This window comes from Plectropomus leopardus, chromosome 13, assembly GCF_008729295.1.
Source record: "Plectropomus leopardus isolate mb chromosome 13, YSFRI_Pleo_2.0, whole genome shotgun sequence".
NCBI lineage: Eukaryota > Metazoa > Chordata > Actinopteri > Perciformes > Serranidae > Plectropomus > Plectropomus leopardus.
In genome coordinates, this window is record NC_056475.1 from 18,446,380 (window position 1) to 18,469,034 (window position 22,655).

Consider the following 22,655-nt stretch of genomic DNA (forward strand, 5'->3'; position numbering starts at 1 on the left):
ACTTTATGCTGTAGACGTGGAGAGTGTGACCAACCATCCGAAGGCCAGCTTTCTTTCTTTCTTTTTTTTTTTAAAGGGGATCAGTCGGAAATTACAGACAAAGGCTCTGATTAATCAAGCTCATAATTACAGGAACTGATTTGCAATAAACAGGGAATGCCGTAAATGAAGACCATAATGACTGAAGCGTGATGTCGAAAGGAAATTACAAACTCTCTTGGAGTTAAATTATCTTGCAACCAAGTAAGTCATGATAGATGAACTCATCTGTCGTTCTAACTGGGAGGATTGGGTTTATTGGTTTTTCCAATGGGAGAATACTCCACAATAACTCAAAAGAGTAAATCTTAATACAACATCATGCGAGCATTGAAATATTTTACTCTCAGTAACTTTGATGTATGTCTGTATTAAACTGTCTCTCTTATTTCAACAATGAGAGCCTAACTATAAATTTAAGACGATTTGGGATTGTGTTGCCATGTGCCTCTCTCTCTCTCTCTCTCTCCCTCTCTCTCTCTCTCTCTCTCAGTGACAGGCGTCAAAAATACGACCAAGGGAGCGCTGATCAGAAGCTTTCCACGCACCGACACTCGGCTGTTGTCGCTGCCCCGATGCGTATATATCCCAAAGAAAAGTAATCTTTTCTCCGCACAGAGACACTGCGCACCGAGATGACCGGTTGACTGTGGAAAAGGCGTTTTTTCTGTTCTGATGGTTCAAAGTAACCGATGTTAGACTGATTCGACTTTACATGCCTGAGAGGATTGTAGTCGGTCACCTTCTTTGCAAGATACATCGGCTCACAGCTGCTTTGAGGCTAAAATGAGGGAGAAGTCGTGGATATTGTACTGTGCCGACAATACAAAGTGTCTTTTTTCTATTTGGAACCAGTGGTGTTTGTATTACGCAGCAGTAGCGTGTTTGTTGTTTTCGCCTGTCAGGATGGACGACGCCTGCCCGTCGTCCTGCATTTGTGCCAGAGACTCGGGGACAGTGACCTGTCGTGAAGGGGAGGACGCCGAGGTACCGGGAGACATACCGGAGTGGACGTCCTCCTTGATTCTTAAGGGGAGAAACATTTCAACTTTGCAGCGTGGTGCGTTCATGAGCAACGGGACGGAGTTGGGAATGACGACACTCTCGCTGTCCTATAACAGGATACAGGTTATTGAACCGTACGCCTTCCTGGGACTCCCCCGGTTGCATTTGCTGGATCTGAGCCACAACCAGCTGGAGTCTATCTCAGCCAGGGCTTTCCACGGGTTACCGGAGCTGCGCTCTCTTTTCCTAAATCACTCCATTTTGCCTGCGGCCACGGAGCAGCTCTCACAAGCGCTCAGCGCACAAAGTTTGCGCAACCTCCACAGACTGGAGTTGGCGGGAAACATGCTTAAATCTATCCCCCTGATGAGATTAGATATGTATAATCTGCACGTGTTAGTGCTGATAAATAACTCAATAGAGAGCATAGGGGGAGAGGATGTAACCATTTTGTACCAGCAAAGGCACATACGCGTCTACTTGTCTTTAAACCCGTTTCGGTGCAACTGTGAACTGGAGGCGTTTTACTACTGGTTGAAGAACTCATCCCAGTGCCCGGATGCAGGGCGTCTCTTGTGCAGCGAGCCGGAGGCCAAGAGGGGGGTTCCCGTGGAGAAGCTCCGGCAAGAGGACGTGGATTGTATGAACGAGAACCTTGAGGCGGTTTCATACGTGTTCCTCGGTATAGTGCTGGCTCTGATCGGGGTGGTGTTTCTAATGGTGCTCTATCTCAACCGGGGTGGCATCAAACGGTGGCTCAACAACATCAGAGAGGCGTGCAGAGACCAGATGGAGGTCTACCATTACCGTTACGAGCAGGACTCAGACCCGAGACTCGCCAACGTGGCTGTTTGACCTACTGACACACCAGGCCAGTGCTGTGAAGTGACTGTGAGGGCGACAAGACAGGGGAGATTCCCTGGCAGTGTGCTGTTGCAATCTAAATCAATACTTTTTACTACCAGTTTCATCATTTTCAGCAGCTGGCCAATGAACTGCACGTGTATCTCCCTCACACTGGGATATGCACACAGAGCCAAACAGTTAAATGACTATACCAGTGTTCATCTTGCACAATTGAAAATGTACACTTCTGAGCACTATTGTACATACTGTATCTCTTCAAGAGAAGAATGCTTTTCATGCATCATGTTACGCAGTCTACAGCAGCTTGTCAGACTAACCTAGTATTATTTATCTTATTAACCAAGTGACAAATATACAGTGAAGGTATGTAGAATTTTTTATTTGAAAAGCTGAAATGGCGAATCAATGTAATGTAACTGAAAACTGCGACCCTTGCAAATTATTGCAGAGTAATGGCCTACATTCAGGAAACCCCGCAGGGAGAACGAGGTATTCCTGTTTCTAATCTACTGAGGGAGTGCATAGTGCAAAAGGTGAGAGAGAAAAGTGATAGAGAAGGAGGCAGGACAGAAGAGGCAAGTAAGCTGGTATGTGCCATGTTTGTACAAGCAGGCGATGCTGGAGTAAACTGTCATGTTTTGTTATCAAGAACATGGTTTAAGTTACCAACCTTTCTTTCCAAACAGCCTTTGATTTCCAAAAATAACACATGTATCATTTAAAACTGGGCCGATTTATCAGTAAAGGGGCAAAAGAAGAAGAGACAGAGTGTAACCATGCATGTGATTGGTGTAGGCATAGAAAATCAACCAAAACTTTAATAAAAGGTCAAATAAAAATGGCGAGTTAGCAGTGTTCTTTACGTCAGTACTTTTTATCGTCACTGTCAGGAAATGTTGACCTCACACAGCTCTGTGCCTGACAATAAATACAGGAAGTGTTTCCCTGTTTTGCGCGATTTTTCTGTGAATTTGCCGGAAGCAGGTGTGAGTAAGTGCATCTGCATCTTCATTGTGTGAAAGAGTACCTCTGAACTGCAGTAAGATGTCACATCGTCAGCGGCAGAAAAGGTCTCGACTATCTCATCAGTTTCTTTTTAAAGCACCAACGAGTCCAAGGCTGGCAGAGGGCTGCAAGGAGAGATATAACAGAAAGGCATGACAGCATTAATCTCATCAGCAGTGTGACGAATAAACCGTGGAGAATCACAATCGACCTGTGAAGTCAGAATATCTGCTGCAGCCCGGATCTCATAAACCCTTTTAACTAAAGGTTACGATCACAGGGATTTTAGAACCAAGGGTCAGGCATGAAAAGCTGTAAAACAGCAGAAGTAAAGGAATATTTGTATATGTGTAGGCATATTCATGTAAGTGCTGATACCTGTGTAAAGTCCAACAGATGCATGTTAGGCAAAAACTAGATGAAAGTGAAAACAAGCATTTTTGGGGAAACCTTCAGGGATTTTTAATATTAAGATTATTTGTTTCATAAACAACTAATACTCCTCCATGGCAGTAAAATGCAAAGACGATACCAGAAACCTCGCCCAAAAACATCAGAAACACATCAGAAAGCACATCAGAAGCTGACAACCAAAGAGTTCTCCCAGACTGAGCACAGCACCTCCTGCACCCCGTAGACGTTGGGTAGATAAATAGATAATTTTTTGCTGGTATTGATTATTGTTTATACTTTCAGTTTGTCTACTCTTGGGTATTTCCCTAGGTCAACAGTGTTAGGAGAAGCCTTTATATAATGATGACATAAAATGTGAGACACTGTCACTTGTTGTGTCAGCTGACATGACAGTGCATGCTACACTGTCATGTTGTATACAGAGGCTGACAAGACGGGCCTAACCATCGGGAAGGCGGCATAAAGTATGTCAAATGACTCATTCTGACATCGTACACTTAATGTATCTTCAATAATGATTCAGAGAAACTTTAACAGGTCCATACAGTATCAGGACAGTGTTTTAAGAGCTACATGGGAGAGATGTCCATGAATAAAGGAACATAACCAACAATTAAAACACCCACTTGTACAATAAAGTAGAATAAGGCAGAGGGCACAAGTTAGATAACTTCACTGTGGAAATGTCATATAAAATATACAAGACAGTGGGTGAAAAATATGTTAATGGCTTGACTTGATGATGGTGGCAGATGAAAAGTCAGAGGATCACTGAAGTCCTTAAGATTCATTCTCTAAAGACCATGGTTGACTTAGCAGCTGAAAGCCAAAGGTTGACATCCAGAGAGCCACACGGTTAGTTTAAATCAATACGAGGCCTCTAAGCTTAATTTAAAGTCCAGTGTTGATGTGCAGCTGCCTATAAATGTCTTAAGTGTGGCACATACTGTGATGAGACTGTCAAAACTTGTTTAGATAATTCTTAGAGATCCCCTTCAGTGGAAATCAACTTTTGAATCTTGTAAACATGTTCATATGGTGTTTATTTATATTCTACAATAAGCAATCAACACCATGGCTGAACATTTCCGCCTTGAAACTGCAATGCCAAGTGTAAAAGGAGAAGCCAAGTGTATCAGATATTTGCAACTTTCACTTAAACAAGGACAAAGTTTATCAAACATCAGCACCACATTATAAGCTGAGATTTGTGTGTTTGATGAGCACAGTGAAGGTGAGATGGTATGCCCGAGCTGCAGGCCAGGGAATGGGGATGGGGCCAATTTGCACAGTAACAGATGCTTGCATATTTAATGAGGCAAAGGTGTAAAGGTACATCTAAGCTGCTTCAAGGTATGAAGGGATTTTTTTTTAGGAAAAAATATCTTAATATGTAATTTGGAGGCTTGTCCCAGACTTCTATAAGGTGGTCCATGGGGATCCTCCTCTGAAATTATTTTTTGTTATTTATTTATCTGATAAATAAGCTCTACTTTGATGCTTTTAATGCATTCTAGCACCTTATATAACTGTAAAACATATTTTTACTTTTCAGATTATCTATGAATTGTAATGTTAGAAGTATTAGTGGTTGTCAGTAATTTTTCTTGAGTAGAAACAAAATACTTTTCGACTGCTATCATTAAAAAATATATTGATTAGTGTTAGAAAAATAGTCTAATGCAGCCTATGAATTCATGTTTACAGTTGTGGAATGTAACTACATACATTTATTCAAGTACAATTATGAACCAAATGATTATTATTATTATTATTATTATTATTATTTTAGAATATAGCTTTCCACATTTAGATCTGGTGTTAATTATAAGGCATTTGGGGCTGAAGCCTCAGATGGCCAGTCCCAATGACGCCACTGAGTACTGCCATCAAATAGATGAACTAAGCTAAAAACTTTAAACATGGAGATGATAAATGTTTTTCTCAAACACATAGAGAAAAAATAAAACAAGATGATCATAACTTCTGTGCTTTTTTTTAAATGACTGATTTCAGCGAGTGATTGGTTGAATAGTAATGTACTTTACAGCTTGAAATACCTGCTCTAAATATCTAGAAACACAGACACACATCAAACACACACTTTCGTCTTTGCCAGCCTGTTTATCACAACTTAAGTCAAAGATTACAGCGTCTCTTAAACTTTGCACTTTATGTTCAATTAAATCTAAACTACTATATGTAACTGATATGTAATTATCTTTTCTGTGCTCCTTTGCTGCCATATTCACTCTCTTTCTCTTGTGTGGTATCTATCTCTTCAACCATCTTTTTTCTATCTTTTGGGATTCTGGGACATAAAAAAAGAGGTAGAGACAACACAGTGTTCTGTTGTCGGTTCAAAAGACAATACTGAATTTGTTTTTTTCAAAGTATTCAGGCTTTAGCTTTGCACTCTCGGGCACGTCAATTGTCATTGCTCCATTTCTTTGTTCCTCTTCCATTTTGTGACATTCTCCTCACAAATACAGTGTTTGCCAAAGATTTTCTCTCTGCGTTACATGGCCCACCCTCCCTCCGACTGTCAATACCCCTCCCTTGCTCCCCTTCATCCAGGTAAATGACTTTATCCAGTTGAGTGACTTTGTAAAGGACGCAGGGACAGGGTTTAAGCTGAGCCCAGCAAAAAGGAAGAACTGAAAAAGACAGATAAAGAAAAAGGGGAGTAGAGAAAAGATTCATTAGAGTTCTTTAGCCCAGGCACCAAATGTCCTTGCCTTATGCAAAGCGATGAGTCATCGTCTGCTCTATATGTGAATGTCTGGGGGGCCAAAGACCAACTGCGAACTGGGGGAGATTTCTAAAATGAATGTGCAAATATTATCGTTATTGTCGAACAGCTGCTGCTATCAGAGAATTCAATCATGTCTGAGCATCTGAACTTCAGGCCACTTTTTAAATGGCCCCTATCGTTCTTCCATGGGAACACTTTCACCATGATGTCTCACAGCCCATCAACCACTGATTGAATAGTACGCATCACTAGCTGAATGTGAGAAGTTCATGATGTGACATATGGAGAAGAGACTGCCAGTTTGCAGTCTGGTGATTACTGCTTATTGATCGCTGGATGTGTGTGGGCTGCCTTCTGAAGATAAGGGAAGCGATTTTGCATTGTAGGAGAGAAGAAGCAGAAGTGTTGCTGTAGGCAGGAGGAGGTGGAGCGTCTAATCTGTCTGGTTTTGATACTGCTGAAGTTCAACTTCTTATGATGTCCAATCATAGGAGGTTCTTGTTTCAGAGTACTATTTTATCAGCAACATTTTACATAATTCAAGCTGAGAAAGTTTGAAATCACTTCTCAGTTAGATGGACACCATGTGCTAATGTCTTCATCTGAAAGTAAATGTGATTTTCTATTTTTCCTCTCTTACTCAACATTAAAACACACCGATTCAACACACAGCACACAGCAATCAGAAGGTTCTTGATGTTTGGCATTAGTGTTGGCACATATTCACACACAGAATGACACAGCAGCTGTTATGTGGATGCTAGGAATGAAAAAAGGGTCACCTCATGATGTACAAAGACTGCACTGTCTGACATTGCTTTTTACTTCTCCTGTGTTACAGTATGAAGCACTTACAGAGTGAGAGTTCCCTTGATCAACTCATCAGTGAGAATGATTAAAACCAATTTCAAAAGTAAGACATTGCAGATGGGTTATTTTTATATGTGCAAATCTTTCATAGTGTTGCTTTTTTTTACAGTTAGTGCTGGAAATACTTTTTGGACACTGACATAAATGTGTCTCTGGTCGAACCCAATGTTTAAGCCGATACTGATATTAACATTGGTAATAATATAGTGGCAGATAGATTTTTTTTCATAAACAGTCCTCATTCAGATCAAATATATGTCTTCTTTCCAAACTAACTGTAACCAAGATACATACTAAGCAAGACTTTTTACACTTGAAAAATTAACCTGTAAGTACTCTCTGGTGGCCAAACTACATATTTGTAAGTCTTAAAGATATGGGATACTATACTCGTTCATAAGATTGCATTACCTTGGACATTCTATATGTGAATACATTTCTGGAAAAAATTGGCATCCACCGATCACATGACACAGGTGGAATAAGTTTCAGGACTCTCCTCAACTGGACATGTATCTGATCCAGCAACAATTTAAGTTTCACTTAAGCGATGCTTTATAGAATAAATGCTCCTGTTCCTGTTAATGTGTCCGTTTTGTCCCTGTGAAGTGTTCTTGTTTTACTTTTATCTTGTGTTTGTGTTGTATTTATTTTGTATAAGAGTGTTGATTTTGTGCTTTTGGTTGTAAAACATAATTAATTGTGTATCTGCAGAGCACCATTGCAAACGAGAGCTTTGCTCTCAGTTGTTTTCCCCTGATTATATAAAGATTATATATTTAAATAAATGGTATCTATAATGGTGACAGATTTGGTCAATTACCTCAAACCTTGTTTGGCTGCAATTCCTTGTTACTGATTGGCCTACACATACATTAATACGATATATCCATAATAGGCTGATATTGACCAATAAATGAGTGGGGCTGATGTATCGGTGCACAGCTCTAAAGAATTGAAAACTGTTGAGTAAAAAAAAAAGAAGTTGGCATCCATCCATCCATCCTATATACACATACACGTATATGTTTAGATTCTTAGTATTATTTACTTATTCTATGATTAGATATTTCCTGATATAAATATCATCTTTGCTCATTTTAGACTGCATTTTAGTCAGGAAAAGTTCTTTAAACACATAATTTTTTAGAAAATTAATATTTTGTTCATTAGAAACAAATTGCTCAGTGTGAGGTAAAACTTAGATACAATGTTGCCATCGATATAGAGGAATTTCAAACCGTTCACAGCACCACTTACACTCGTAATTTAGTTGTAAGAGGCAATAATGAGAGTTCACAATGCATCCTCAAATGTTTGTCATTTTTGCATTCTCTCTCTGCCTTTGAGAGGTTGAGCTCACAGAAATTTGAAGGATTTGAATTTAAGATAATGACAGGCATAACCCAAAAATGAAAAGCCAAGAGGAAGTCAATGGGGGCTTTTAAAACCATCACTCACTAAAACAAAGCTCTGTTTATGTGTCAGAGAACAGCTGACCATTACCATGTTTATTTTGAAGTGTGTAAGATTTAGGGGGATTTGGTGGCATCTAGCAGCAAGGATTGTAGATTAGGACAGCTAAAACTTCTCCCATTTAGAATTCCTTCAATGTTCATTGATCAGGAGGCTCAGGAGGTCATCCTCTCTAAAACGACCACTAAAAAAAGCAGTTTTATTTTACAAATCAGTGTCTCTCTTACACTATTAAGCATGCTCCAGATGGGCCGCTCGCTCAGCACCTGCGAGTGTGAGCTCACCCTTCTTCTCTGATATCTTAATGTGCTCACGCTTTAGTGTGGTGCTTTAAACTGGTTAACACACAGAATAAAGCAATTTTACCTTAAGACATCTGTGTTTTACCAACACTGCTCATTGCAGAGGGGCTGTTAACTAGGGGCTAACATGAAAACACATGGCCCTATCTAGAGCCAGTGTTTGGTTTGTCCATTCTGAGCTACTGTAGAAACATGGCATTGCAACATGGCAACTCCATGGACAAGGGACCCGCTCCCTTTGTAGGTAAAAAAGGCTAATTCTTTGGTAACAAAACAACAATTTCTATTTTCAAGTAATTATACACAAATGAAAACTTACTAATTATATTATCTTAATGTTCTGCCAATATATCTCTCTAAATCCTACACGCTAAACTTTAATCGCAACTCAGCTTTTAACACTAACATTAATGGCTCATTATTAGCGTACACCCCCACAGATTCCCTTCCACTTTTAATTGCTAGAGTGCAGGCTTGAAACTCCTAAAAGGTTCATATGAGATTAATTAGGCTTAAATTTAAACACTAAAATGTTTGTTTGTTACAGGCATAGTCATTAATCAGCATTCAGTGGCCATGCCATCATAAATGAAACTCATTAAAGAGACTCCCAGGAGTCAAAGAGGCAGAAGTGAATCCTTTTGTCCGGGGTCACCATGTCCTATTTGAGGATAAATTCACCCTCTGGGGATGGTATACATTTGGCATGTCATGATTTTATTTTGTTGACTTACTTCACATATCCAAAGCTCATATGCAGTAAGACTGGATTAGTAGAAAGTCATAAAATTATTGTACAGACAGTACAGATAATTATGAAATAAAGCATCAATCCCAGTTCACACTCCCATTTCCTGGCTACTCTGCATTGTAATTACAAACCATGGGAACCAATGAACTCAGGTGTAAAGTGAACTTCAGACTGGCCTCTAAGCTTATAGGTCATGTGGGGTTTGATCAAGACCACATGAGGTTTTAAAGAGGACGACTGCAGTCCTGACCTGGGTTTTGATTCATCCTGGACTGAGGATAAACACAGTTGGCTAGTCGATTGGCCTTTGACCAAGAGAACAGATTCTGTCTTAACAAACTGCACAGGTGTTTCAGATCTATACACTAATTAAACCTGCTGACTTGCCCGTCAGTTTCTAAGCAGAAATAGTCAACGTGTAGAATGAGCTTATGAGAGAGATACAAGGGGAGAGAGATCTGACCTTGATTCCTCACTGCAGGACAAACATTAATTCCTCTGATTTCACACGTTAGTTTCGATCAAGTTCTTCTAGCGAGGGCACAGGTGCTCATTTTGGATTTGATGATTCGGTTAAGAAGTATATCCCTCACATGCCAGGTTAATGGAATGACTGAAAGGGTTACGCTGATGCAGGGGATATAATCCATAATCCATGGCAGTTATCAAAATAAGAATCAAGAACTGTAAAAGAAATGAGAAAATTAACTCTCCACCATCTGATTGGGAACAAATTAGCTAAATTATATTTGAAACAACTAACTCAAACTATTTCAAATAATATACATGGAAGATTATTATTCATTATCTATCTAGTATTTTAAATAATTCTCTAAATAAACATCCTCTAGTCCTACTACTTAGAAAAATACCAGAAGAGAACAAGAAGAAAGATTCAAACTTGTTTCTAGTCAAATTAGATTAGATTAGGGAAATATTGAACCAATTACAAGAAACAGTTTGAAGATGATAACTTATTTAACTCCAAATTGAAGACTCTTTTAAATATGGAACTGAAAATAAAATAATAGTGAGCATTAGAAATCAAGTTCATATCTTTGAAAAAAGGATGTTTAAATATGGTTGAGGAATACAACACATAGTATTTCCAAAGACCCTCCTGTCAGATGTGTTTATTACCACAATATAATATTGAGTGTATGAATGATGACTTTCTGTTTGTACATGAGTATACAAAGACTGAGTGTGTGAATATAGGTGTATGGGCACACACTCATATGTGCGTGTGTGTGTATGTATATTTCTTTATGGTACTGGTTGTCGTGTCCTATTGGTGTTATGTATCCTTTGACTTCTATGTATCAGTTAACAAAAATTTATATCCCAAAAACTGACATTAATGTGGCTTGATTTTTTTCCTTCTTTTTTTTTTCTTTTATGTCTTGACTTTATTAATTTTTATAATTCTGGAATAGTTCTCCTCCTTTTTCCCTCTTTTTACATGATCTGCAGTATTATTTTGTTATGCCGCAAACCCTTCTGAGGCAAACTGTGATTTGTGATAATAGGTTATATAAATAAAACTGAACTGAATATAATTCCTTGAAATGCAAATGAAAAAAATGTCCCTCTGAAGATAATCATGGGTATTTTTCTGATGCATGGGACAGAAGCTTGCCTATGACCTTATGGCACTGTCATTTCATTCAAAAAAGAAAAAAAAAAAAAACAACAAGAAAAAAATCCTTATACACAGGAGCTTTTACAACTTGCTGTTGATGGACTGAATACTGAATAATCAGCAGCTGCATGTTTAATGCCTGTATTAATTAAGCTTTTACTGGCTGGGCTGTCCTCTCAAGGACAAATGGAAAATATTACTAGAAATTACTCCAATATCTTAATGAATGATTAGATATGTGAGGTGTACAGTTGTTGTGGATTTATTAAGCCATCCTCAGCTGCAAATTTTAGTCACAGAATAACTTTCTGTGTTTCAGTTTGATGGTACAAACACAAAGAAAAATGCCATGAAGCTGCTTACAGATCTGCATTCTGTGAGAAGTACAAACAGCATTCATATGCTTGTGTCTCCAAACAAACAAAATTATACTCTCTATGTATCAGAAAAACAGTTCTGCATTTCTTACTCAGATTGTAAATCATGGCCTCGTTTTCTGTGGCACATTTAACATAAGCACACCACTGTGGCTTTAATTACAGTAACACACAAATGTATTCCAAAACATTATTTTTTAATCACCTAAGCAATTCTAAAAAATGATAATAAAGCATTAAAATGCCTTATGACAATTATTCAGCCTAATTACTAGATGTTTGTTGCTCATTAAATCCCATTCCCATCAATCACACCTCCATATACTGGAGGTCTGCTAATTAGCTGCCAGCAAGCCTGTTTGAGCAGTAGGAGCATGTGATGGGCTGCTTTTCATTCAAATGGCTATGAAAAAATGCAGACTCAGCAGTTTAAATATTTCATGCTGTCCTTCGATGGAAAGAAGCTGCTGATCCTCTGAGGGGTCATAACACTGGTGTGTTACCTCAGAGAAAACAGCATCTGCTCTGACAACCTGTCCGTCACTTTCTGAGCTTTCAGAGAGCTCTTTCCCATCAGTCTCAAACCAACTTGTACAACCAGATTTTAAACCTGCAACCACAGGGCATTACAGAACAATACTTTTAACATTCTTGTCATCACACATTTACATTTTTGTCTGAAAGTTGATCCGAAATAAAGTCCTGTAAAGTCTCATTTTCATGTTTTTACAACACTCACATAACATTGCTAATTATAATGCGGTCAGCTGGAACATTATGTTCTCTGGGCTGCAGTTAATGTCATTCAGTGTGCATCAGAGTACACATTAACTTTCTGCAACCTTTTTGTCCTTTGCCTTTAATCTGTACACTACTGCCCCCGTGTGGGCATTAGGCTACAATGCAGCTCAATAAAGTAAACTGTCGTGTTTGAATTTCCTTGTTCAGGTGAGTGCACAGCAAACTCAACGTTGCATTTAATCTAAATTCATACCTTGAACTGCCTTGTTCACAATCTGTCTAATAATCCCAGTTTTTATGTTGCCTGAAATATACAAAAAAAAAAAGTGTCTGACTCCAATCTCAGAATTTAAGCACTATCATATCTCAAGGAAAGCAAAATGTGTGGTCTCACTACTAACTTTGAAGTATATGAAGGCAATAGATATATAATGAAATGTAACAAAAAGATACTACAGTATGTCTGGCAGCATCTGTCTGTCAGTCTCTGTAGTGCGGCAATAATTAAATATTTTTTCCTTCCAGTAATGAGAGAATTAAGCACTCCCACATCTGAATTTCAATGGAAACTTAGTTGATCGAAAATATGTGGCTCTCTTGTATTCTGAAGGATTACTCAGTACATGCAGTGCAGTGAATATAGAGATAATTTTTATGGCTGTGATATGATGCTGCTGATGAAAACAACTAATTTTATGTCTATTTTCAATTAAGGTCACTCTAAAAGTGACTCTGTCCAGTGACAATGATGTGAACTGGTGGGTCAAACATGTTTGGTTATTATTGAAAGTAAGATTAATTACAGAAGCATTTACATTCTCCTCTGCACAAAATATTGAACTATGTATTCACATTTACTGAGGATCCAGTTTTTTTAAGCAGAAGGGGAGGAAAGAGGATTGTTCCAGGCTGATAAAACAAAAGTTACCTTGTATTAACTCACACCTGTACTACTATTGTTACAGTATAAACATATCTGCGCTTATGGCTCAACAGAAACATTACTCATTATTTGAGAAATTGTGTTAATCAGGAGATTGAATTGTGAGTTCAGTGCTTTGTAATAGTGGCAAATGAGATTACTTAGGCTGAAGTGTGAACAGTATAATCTGTTTGTTACAGGAAAGATTATAAACTAGCATGCTCTCATGATGACATCAGAAATTTGTCTCATTAGAAAAGTTTAACATGTTAAAAAGAGAGAGCTGTGTTCACCGAAGGCACCTGTTTGATGATAAAGACAGCATCAGGAAGTGATATATCATACTATGTCAGCCATAAAAAAGTGTTGATTACAGAGGAAAATACATTTATAGACATCTCAGATGGGAAAGCACAGTATGGGATTTTCACATCGTGGACAAAAAATATGAATGCAGTATTTATAGAAATTTGGAAGAAAAAACAAGCTATTGGTAAATTCATATTTATTTTCATTTTTTCTGTGTTCTGTATCTTTGTTAAATGTACTATGGTTATCATCAATACTGTATTTTGCTGCAGCATCCCTAAATCTCACTTTTGGGTGATAGATGTGAAGCTTTGGGTAATAGTTGTTAAGTTGAAGAACAAGTCACTTCTTGGTGCTGCAAATCTTTTCTGTAACGCTCAAGTTAACTAAACAATTGTGTTGTGGACAACCCATGTCTTCAGTTATCCAGGTATAGTGGACAAATTGCAAATCACCTAACCCTTGTTAATAGTATTTAACAAGGGTTGGTTGACATGACAATATAAATTGTAAAATGATTGTAAAACAGGTAATTTCTCCACCTCATTTATACTTTATCCAGCCCTTTACCATGGCCCTTTCAGATATTGCTTGTATATGGCTGTTAGTGGCATGTATTTACAGGATTCTGATATCAATAAAATTACATATGATCTATCATGTTTTTAATCAATGTCATTTTGTTCCTTCGGTCTAAAAGTTGAAAACGTTCATTACATCAATCAAAAGAAAAAAGAAAAAAAGGAGCAAAGAACAGTTGTCGCAACACCATAAAAAACACCCTAAAGTCAGTACTGCAAGTGTTGCTTTTAGAAGAGCTGTTGTGGATTAGCATGTAAAGAGTGCCCACAACTCAGGGCCATCTGTGCTGGCTGTCATGTCCCCAGAGAAAGTTAATATTTTAAATTTCACACATCAATTTGTGACAGGCTCTCTACACTGAGAACACAAGTGCTCATTTTATATCCATTACCTTGGAGTGAAAAGAGTCATAAATCAACGTCAGGATTAAAGAAATGTAGATGAGGCAGTTTAGGCGCAGCCATAAATCACAGGCACTGCTAGTTAACAGTGGGAAAAGTTTGTTAAAATGTTATTTGCCTTTAACATTTTTATTAAATTTGGGGTGAAATTATATATTTTGACAATTTGACTATTCTCTCTTTTCTAAACCCCTACAAAACCTACTTTGTCAATCACTAACTGGGGTGCTGAAACTCTAAATCCATTGATGGAGCTCTTGTCTCTGACTGCATCAATTCAAGGAGGGTTTTCTAAGTCTTGTCTTATCAGGAGCTCATAGTCAAGACATCTATTTTTACCCAATAACCTACAAAAATCAAAGCCCAGCTGAGGCTCATAAGTTTACAATTGGTGCAACTCATCAGGATAGAGTTTGTCATGAGTTTTATGCATAACAAGTAAGTCAAGGTCAGTGTGCTAGTCAAAAAGGGATTGAATTGGGCATACAGTTGCAGAGCAGGGAACCCAGAAGACATTGATTATATCGTTATTTATTGATTTTATTTTAGATGTACCGCCATAGTCTCGTCTTACACTTTCATGACATTCCCCTTGGAATTTACAACTTACATTCATTTTGTAATCAAAAAGGACACGATGACCCAAGACAAATGGATCATGCCTCAAAGAGCTGCTCTAATGAGTCCCAGTCGTGAGGGCATCTCTTGAGAATGATGCTTAATGACCTTGCCTGTAAACAAACCATCTACTGTTGAACCTTTGGCCTAATTAATCTCTTCCCTCTTTCATTAAAAATGGAAGTGGGAAAGAGGGAGTGCAAATATTTTAAAGAGACATTACAGTTTGAGGAAAATTACTTGATTTCAAACACCCTCACAATAAGCCATCCTTACTTTAAACCCTCATAATATAAACAACTTTATGTTTTAGCCTTATAAAAATGAAGTTATATTAAATCTGCAGTTTAGCATAGATTCTTACCTTAATTTGACCAAGCATATGAAAAACTGTCCACAGTTTACTGTGACCCAAAACGTCTATTTTAGCAGTAAGTAAAAAGCCAGTCCTGATTCTCTAAGATGGTATTGTGTTTAACTGACTTAACCTCTGATAGTAAGCCTTTGCAGTTTGTAAACTGCACTTATCAGCTCTTATCTGCTCTGTTTTAATGGATTATGCTGGGCTCTTGGGCCTTCTCTAACTCTTAATGCTTTGACACACCTCACTTTTTCATGATTGGCTGTCAAAATGTTAATTTTTAAAACTTTGTGGTGAACTTGGACAAAACCTTTCCATGAATTTATTACACTATAAGAATTTGAATGCTTATGGAAAGTATGGAGACATCATATTATCATATTTTTAAGGTTTCAGACGTAAACATCGCATTGAGCCGATCAATCATAAGGGATTTATATCTTATCATTAATGCTACGTCAAATGTATTTAAATGGCACATTTCATACAACAGGCATTAACTGTGCTTCAGTTAAAACAAAAACAGTTGAAAAAGATCAGGCATGGCAAAAACATATAAGATTAAAAAAATGTAATAAGGTAAAAGGTATTACAATGAATAATGAAAAGGATAGGAAGGTATTATTAAAATAGGGAAAAGGGAATATATACTGTATATATATATATATAAACCTATTTTTTATTACACTGTTTTTTTCAAATTATAATATTAACTTATTATTGTATATTAACATTTGACTTTATCATCTCTGGATGCACTGCTCCTTGTTTTTGACTGTTAACATGTAGGTGTCCTTGGGTGCTTCGAAAGATGCCTAGTAATAAAATTTATTATTATCATTATTATGATTATCACCATCATCATCAATCATTGTTATAATTATTATCATCGCTATTATTATTTACCAAAACAGTAGCCTTCTATTTTTTCAGGCTTATTAGAAGCGCTCTGAAACTTCTGCTGTTTCACACAAGTAAGTTCTAAATGTCTTGTGAGATTTCTGTTCATTCTCCAATGAATAATATCCTTTGTGCTGAAGTACGTTGTTTGTGTCCAATGCCAACGCAGCAAGAAACTGAGCACAAGTTTAATGGCACCTTTATCACACTTACAAAGGCGACTTCTGGAAGAGCGCCCATGGTGTGTAGGGGCCCCTCAGAGAGGAGGTGACTATTAGTCAATTAGAGGGTTTAAACTTGAGCTTCTCAACAACACTAATGACTCATTAATATCAGTGTACACCCGTTCCCATTACACTCCAGTTTTAATTGCGAGAGTGCAAAACCTTCTAATGGATGCAGATGAGATTAATTAGGCTTAACAGTAAAAGGTTTGTTTGTTACAGGCAGGGTCATTAACCAGCATCCTTTGGTAATGACATCACAAATAGGGCTCATTAGCAGGGCTCCCAGGAGTCAAAGAGATGCAGCAGAGAATAATTTTGTCTTGGGGTCACTGTGTCCTATTTGGTGATAAAAGCCCCTTTGGGAAATGCTATTCATTGGGATTGTTACACTTTGTTGTTAAGTCACTTCTCACTTCATACACTCCAAGTTTATACAAAGTGTGGAGGTTTATGGAAATGTGTCATGAAATTGTAAGTTCTCCATTACTAAACAGTGTATGGTCAGTCGATTAGTATTGTATTTGTAATAGTCATGGTTGAATGTGATAGACCAAAGACAGCTTTGATCATTTGTTGATCACGTAGTTGCGCAATCTATTGTGTTCCAAGATTTAATCAAGCCTTTACAAAAAAAAGAAGTCTTACTGTGTAGTCTAAGGAAACTTAGCTTGTCATTTTATAAGAGGTACTCTTGGGGAAAAAACTGGCAATACACAGGTGCCCAAATTTTCCATCCATTTCCCACCAAATGTGAGACTGAAAGACCTGCTAATGGATGCAGGTGAGATTAATTAGGACACATTTAAACAGTAAAAGGTTTGTTTGTTACAACAAAGGTCATTATCCTGTATTCTCGGATGACAGAATGTTAGAACTGGTTCATTAAAAAGACTCTGAGGATGCAGCAGGAAGTTTTCTGGAGTCATTATGTAATGTTGGATGGTAAACGAACCCACAGAGAGGATGACTCTTATAGTGTACTTTTGTTTTTCACTCACTTTAAGTCATATAAAGATTTTTTTTACATTCTACAGATTACACTGTGGTCTTCAGTACTTACTAAGGTTAAACTAAATATATCTATAGAAATCTGTAATGATAATTTTGGTGTGTAATGGCTGATGGGTAAGGCCGAAGCGTCCTTGCAATCCAATTGAAATGTAGAAATGCAGAAATGTTTAATGCCAAAATTTTATTCTAGTGACTGCTGGTCTTTAGGATACCCATGGATGAGGCAGGGGTTCTTGGTGGATAAAAGTTTGTTTCCCATTACTACGACTAGATGACACAATGATGGGAGTGACGCATCTTACAGCCTATGATGAGTAGATTTGCGATGACAGGAGGAGTGGCACATTGCAGTTGTCCAATGATGTTGACTGAAAAAAGACAAAAAATCTTCACTGTAGAGTGTCTTAGTATTAGATGTGCGGTCAGATGCTGGAGTTGTATGTATTTGCAAAATGTGGCCGCTATCATCAGCGAGTGATACAACCAGTCAGTATCAGCCACGGACATTCATAATGTGCCATAACAGCACCGTAATTTTAAATAAAATAAATTAATAAATCCAGAATAATACAAGTGAACAAACAAGCAGATATAGCAAGCTTATATTTTGGCAAGTGACAATTGTCAAATGTTGGTGAAAATGCTCCAACCAGTTGTAATTCATTGAGGAGGAGAAGAAAACCTGCCCGATCTTATCATCCTTATTTCTGATAAGTGAACAAGAGTTGTGTTTAATTTGAGACAACACTGGTCTGTAAAAATGTGTGCACTGCGCTGCATATAAGTTTACTCACAGAAGTACACCACAAAAGACCACTTTGCTGGGGGGAGAACAGGCAGCAGCTCTGGAGACGGATCCCCAGTCAATGAAATTCTGAATCCAGCCAGCCCAATGCCCAGCCTAGGGGCAGCGGTCAGCCCTGGCTCTCCAACAGATCAGCAAACTTTCTGTTGATGCATTTACACAAGTTAGACCTGGTGCTGCTGCTGGCTACCAGCCAGCTGTGACACCCAGCGCTGGGCAGTTTGCACTGACCAAATTCAAGCCAATACAGATACTAAAAACAGGTCTGTCTCCAAAGTTAATATTATGACCTGGTGGGAGTGACTGAGGACAGAGATGGAAATGGTGGGAGCTACAGCAGCAAAGTGGATTCTCAAATTCTGCCTTTTCCATATTTCTGCCAAGCCTGCTTTAAGTGTTACCAATTACAACCTGCATGTTTTTTTTCTGCTTTTCAGACAAATTTGTTTTGTCTTGCTGCAAGATGAGTTAGAAGACAACACACTATAGTCAAGGGGATTCAGTGAAATGGCGCTGCTCATTATTGTATTGTTGATCCATATTATTCTTAACTAGATGACTGCATCATATCTCTGGAGATCAATGAAAAGGGTATAACTCCACTGTGCACAGGTCAGACATGCTGACATATAATGGCTACCGTTGGAGTCAGCATCATGTGAAATCACATTGTGTAAAACGACCAATCGCAGAACAGGTGAGCCAAAAGTACACTGCATTTTGTCCTGTGTTGTATTCATCACTCAGGGTGAAAAATTAATGGTTTCATTGCTAAATGAACAAGTGTATGTACAGTAATTTGAAGAATATGTCTGGAATGATCAGCAATAATATGCATTTTTTTCCCCTCTTTTTCAGATCAGTGTGCTTTGAAACACTGTAACACGCAGTCTGTAATGGTTGGCTATGTCTTCTCTCAAGACTGTATTAAATGACTCTGTCATCATTCATCCTCCAGGCTTCTATATCATCGCATTTCAGACGTTTCCTTACATCCGTGTCTACATCATCTTTCTTGCATTTGTCTATGTGGTTTCACTAGTGTTTAACACTTTATTGATCTATATCATTTTTTGTGACCACCGCTTACACACTCCAAAATTTCTGGCTGTTGTCAACCTTGCAGTAATTGATATAATGTTAAACACAAGCACTATTCCCAGCATGATCAAGACATTTGTCTTTAAGGACAACTTTGTTCCATTCAATCTTTGTCTGTTACAAATGTTTGCCTACTACACTTTTGTGACTTTGGAGTCATGGGCACTTGCTGTTCTTGCTTATGACAGATTGATTGCAATATGTTTCCCTCTGCGTCAAAACTTACTCAACACACCACTCATCATGTCTTGTATTATAAGCCTAAATTGGGTTTACATTGTTGGACTAGTTGCATATGGTGTGGGGATCATGACGCGACTGTCTTTTTGCAAATCAGTCAGAGTGTTCAGCTATTTCTGTGACTATGCACCTGTGTTTAGACTCGCCTGTAATGACAACACACTGCAGTGGTTAGTAGGTTCATATGGTGGTATGTTTAATCTGATGACCCCCTTTGCTTTTATTTGTCTGTCTTATATCAGCATCCTGGTCACTGTGTTCAGGATGAAATCAGTGACTAGTAGGATCAAAACTCTTGCCACTTGCATTGAGCACCTGGTCCTTGTTGCTATATTTTATATTCCTATAATCATCATTTTCTTCATAGGGCTTTATGTGCGAGCCATTGACCCAGACCAGCGTGTGCTGAGCCTGTCGCTGTCCTCTTGCATCCCACCCTGCATCAATCCTATTGTGTATTCCTTGAAAACTAAAGAGATTAAAACCAGAGCCCTGACACTGGTCCACAGAATGAAAACAAGACCACAATAAAGCAATCTGTGGATGATTTTAACTCTGTTATGACAAAAAGGGCCCATCCTCATTATTTAATGTTTTTTTCTTAATATTCATCTATATTAGATATTATGCCATTATGTTTACTTTCACTTTAAACAGGTGGATAAAATAAAAAATACATATTGCTGACTTAATTAGACATAAAATATACTTGCTTGTATTAAAATGTAACTATATGATATTTGTAAAACTGGGGGACTTAGTGTACTGTGAACAGACACACTGTCGAGGCACTGCACTGTCAAGGTTTAAGCTAACTATTTCTCTCCTTCGCCAGATGACGTATTAAGATATACGTCTGACTTGCTGATATCTATGTTTTACTACAGGCACTTTGTTAGTGGTGTTTTGCCACTCAGTTGCATATTGTCCCCCCCGGACCTGCTCATTTCTGCTTCCCGCTAGTTGGACTCTCTGCACACAACCAGCCAGTCATTCCACCTGCCCAGCTCTGCCCCAGCTGACATTCAAACCCTTTTACCCTGCAATAATTTATTATTTATTCCAACTCCAGTCGCCTCACCTCCTTGTGTCTTGCACTTGAACTAAAAATTGTTAAACTGGATCATATATAATCAAAAGCTTGCAAAACTTGCTACACACATTAAACCCTGTCCATATTGCAAGAAAATATAGTGACTGTATTGCTTCATATCACCCCCTATAGGGTGGAAGGCCTTAGTTGGAACAATGTTGCTCTGATACTCATAAAATTTGGAAGGCACATTGCCCTCATCATTTCAGAACTATTACTCAGTGGGTTTCCTTCGCTCTGCCCACCTGGAAGTCGGACATTTTGAATTTTGGGGGTTGAGCTGAATGTATTCACATCTTCAGCAGCTTTTAATGAATCTGTCAATTACTCAAATGGGCCCCATGACGAACTAAATAAAATAATTACAACTGAAACATCTAATGAAATGATTTGTGTGATTTTAACCTTTCCTCTGAGTTCTAGAGTCACGAGACTGGCTTAAAAGCATACAATTGATGTACATTTTCTACTGGCAAACTTAGTTTAAAATGTGAAAGCAAGTTAATGTTAGTGAGTCCTTTAGGAGGCCTACGATTTATAAAACAAAGAAAAACTAGTGGCGTAAAGTTTATTTAATTAAGCAAAAGTTAGTCAAGGGGACACTACTTGGAAAGACGTGGTGTTTCCCTTGTGGCCCATTAAAAGCAAGTGTTAGCTGAGTGAAAAGACAGCTTCACACAAACATTAAATGTACTTGTTTTATTCCCTAAAGGTTCAACTGAGATTAATTAGTCTGATGTTTATACAGTAAAAGGTTTGTTTGTTATAGTTGAGGTCATTAGCCAAAATTCTCTGGTGGTGGCAACACAAACTGGGCTCATTACAGCTATAATGTTTTGGCTCACCACGGCACGTTTAATGACAATGCATCCTACGGGAACATGTCATTAAATGTGTTTGTTACCGTTTTCTCATTTTGTACAACCATGGTGAAAACAAACTGTTCAAATTAACCAGTGATCACACTGTGGATGGTCCTCAGCTCACAGATATTAAACTCTGCTGTATGTCCACAAGAGATCGTGGAGGTCTCTGTGTCTATTGGAGAAAACACTCACTGAGCACTAATTTATGCAACACTTAAGATAAACAAGTTGACTGGACTACAGGTTTCTGATCACAGGAGTGCCTCAGGAAAACAAAAATTAAAAATAAGAGTCGGCCTCTTCTAATCTGTGACAGTGAGACACTGAAGGTATAAAAAGGTGATAATTCAATATGTTTGTCGACCAATATTTCATGCAGTTGTATTGTGACAATGTTATGAGACCATCATTTTACAAAATTCAAATTTATGTACTTGAGCAAATTTTGATTAATTTAATAAATTGTTTTACAGATTTGTGGAACACGGGAACAATTGGGTCATTTCAAACATGCATGTGATTTTCTATACTATTGCCTACCCATCATAATAAATGCAAATTAATATTATAAAATGTATGACTACAATTTTGATAATAACACCTTAAATATCTTCTAAGATCACATAAAGGTTTCGATCAGTGTTTCCCAGCCTTTTTCTTTACGGAGCCTCTTTTCTATCACTGACGACCCCTGACTGACATATTTCATCAATATTTATTATATTATATATAATGGATAAAAAAACCAGTACAGTACAACTGATAAACTGTACAAATAACCCAGATAGTGAACTGCAGGAGGGTTTTGTAAAATAAGCAATTAGGATGAATTCTGCGCAGATTAATTCTTGTCAATATTGCATCAGAGAGAAGTTTTGCAGATAATTTTAGGACGTTTTTAAAATGATTATTCATATGCATTGTTTTTTATGTTTAATAAACATTTATACTCATACTCATAGGCCTTTTTTTTCC

General features: G+C 37.8%; 2 protein-coding genes across 2 annotated transcripts; both read left to right on the top strand.

The window, feature by feature from the left end:
• Positions 1 to 825: 825 nt before the first annotated feature.
• On the top strand, positions 826 to 1,899 carry waif2 (Wnt-activated inhibitory factor 2). Its single transcript, XM_042498685.1, has one exon. The coding sequence runs from the start codon at positions 826 to 828 to the stop codon at positions 1,897 to 1,899; it is 1,074 nt and encodes a 357-aa protein (XP_042354619.1).
• Positions 1,900 to 19,286: 17,387 nt separating this feature from the next.
• On the top strand, positions 19,287 to 20,252 carry LOC121952758 (olfactory receptor 2AT4-like). The gene has a single exon (XM_042499585.1). It carries the CDS (start codon positions 19,287 to 19,289, stop codon positions 20,250 to 20,252), a length of 966 nt encoding a protein of 321 aa, XP_042355519.1.
• The last annotated feature ends 2,403 nt before the right edge of the window (positions 20,253 to 22,655 follow it).

What these genes read in the sequence shown, in the direction of transcription:
- waif2 (XM_042498685.1), top strand. Translation starts at nt 826, where the DNA reads ATGAGGGAGAAGTCGTGGATATTGTACTGTGCCGACAATACAAAGTGT.
- LOC121952758 (XM_042499585.1), top strand. Translation starts at nt 19,287, where the DNA reads ATGTCTTCTCTCAAGACTGTATTAAATGACTCTGTCATCATTCATCCT.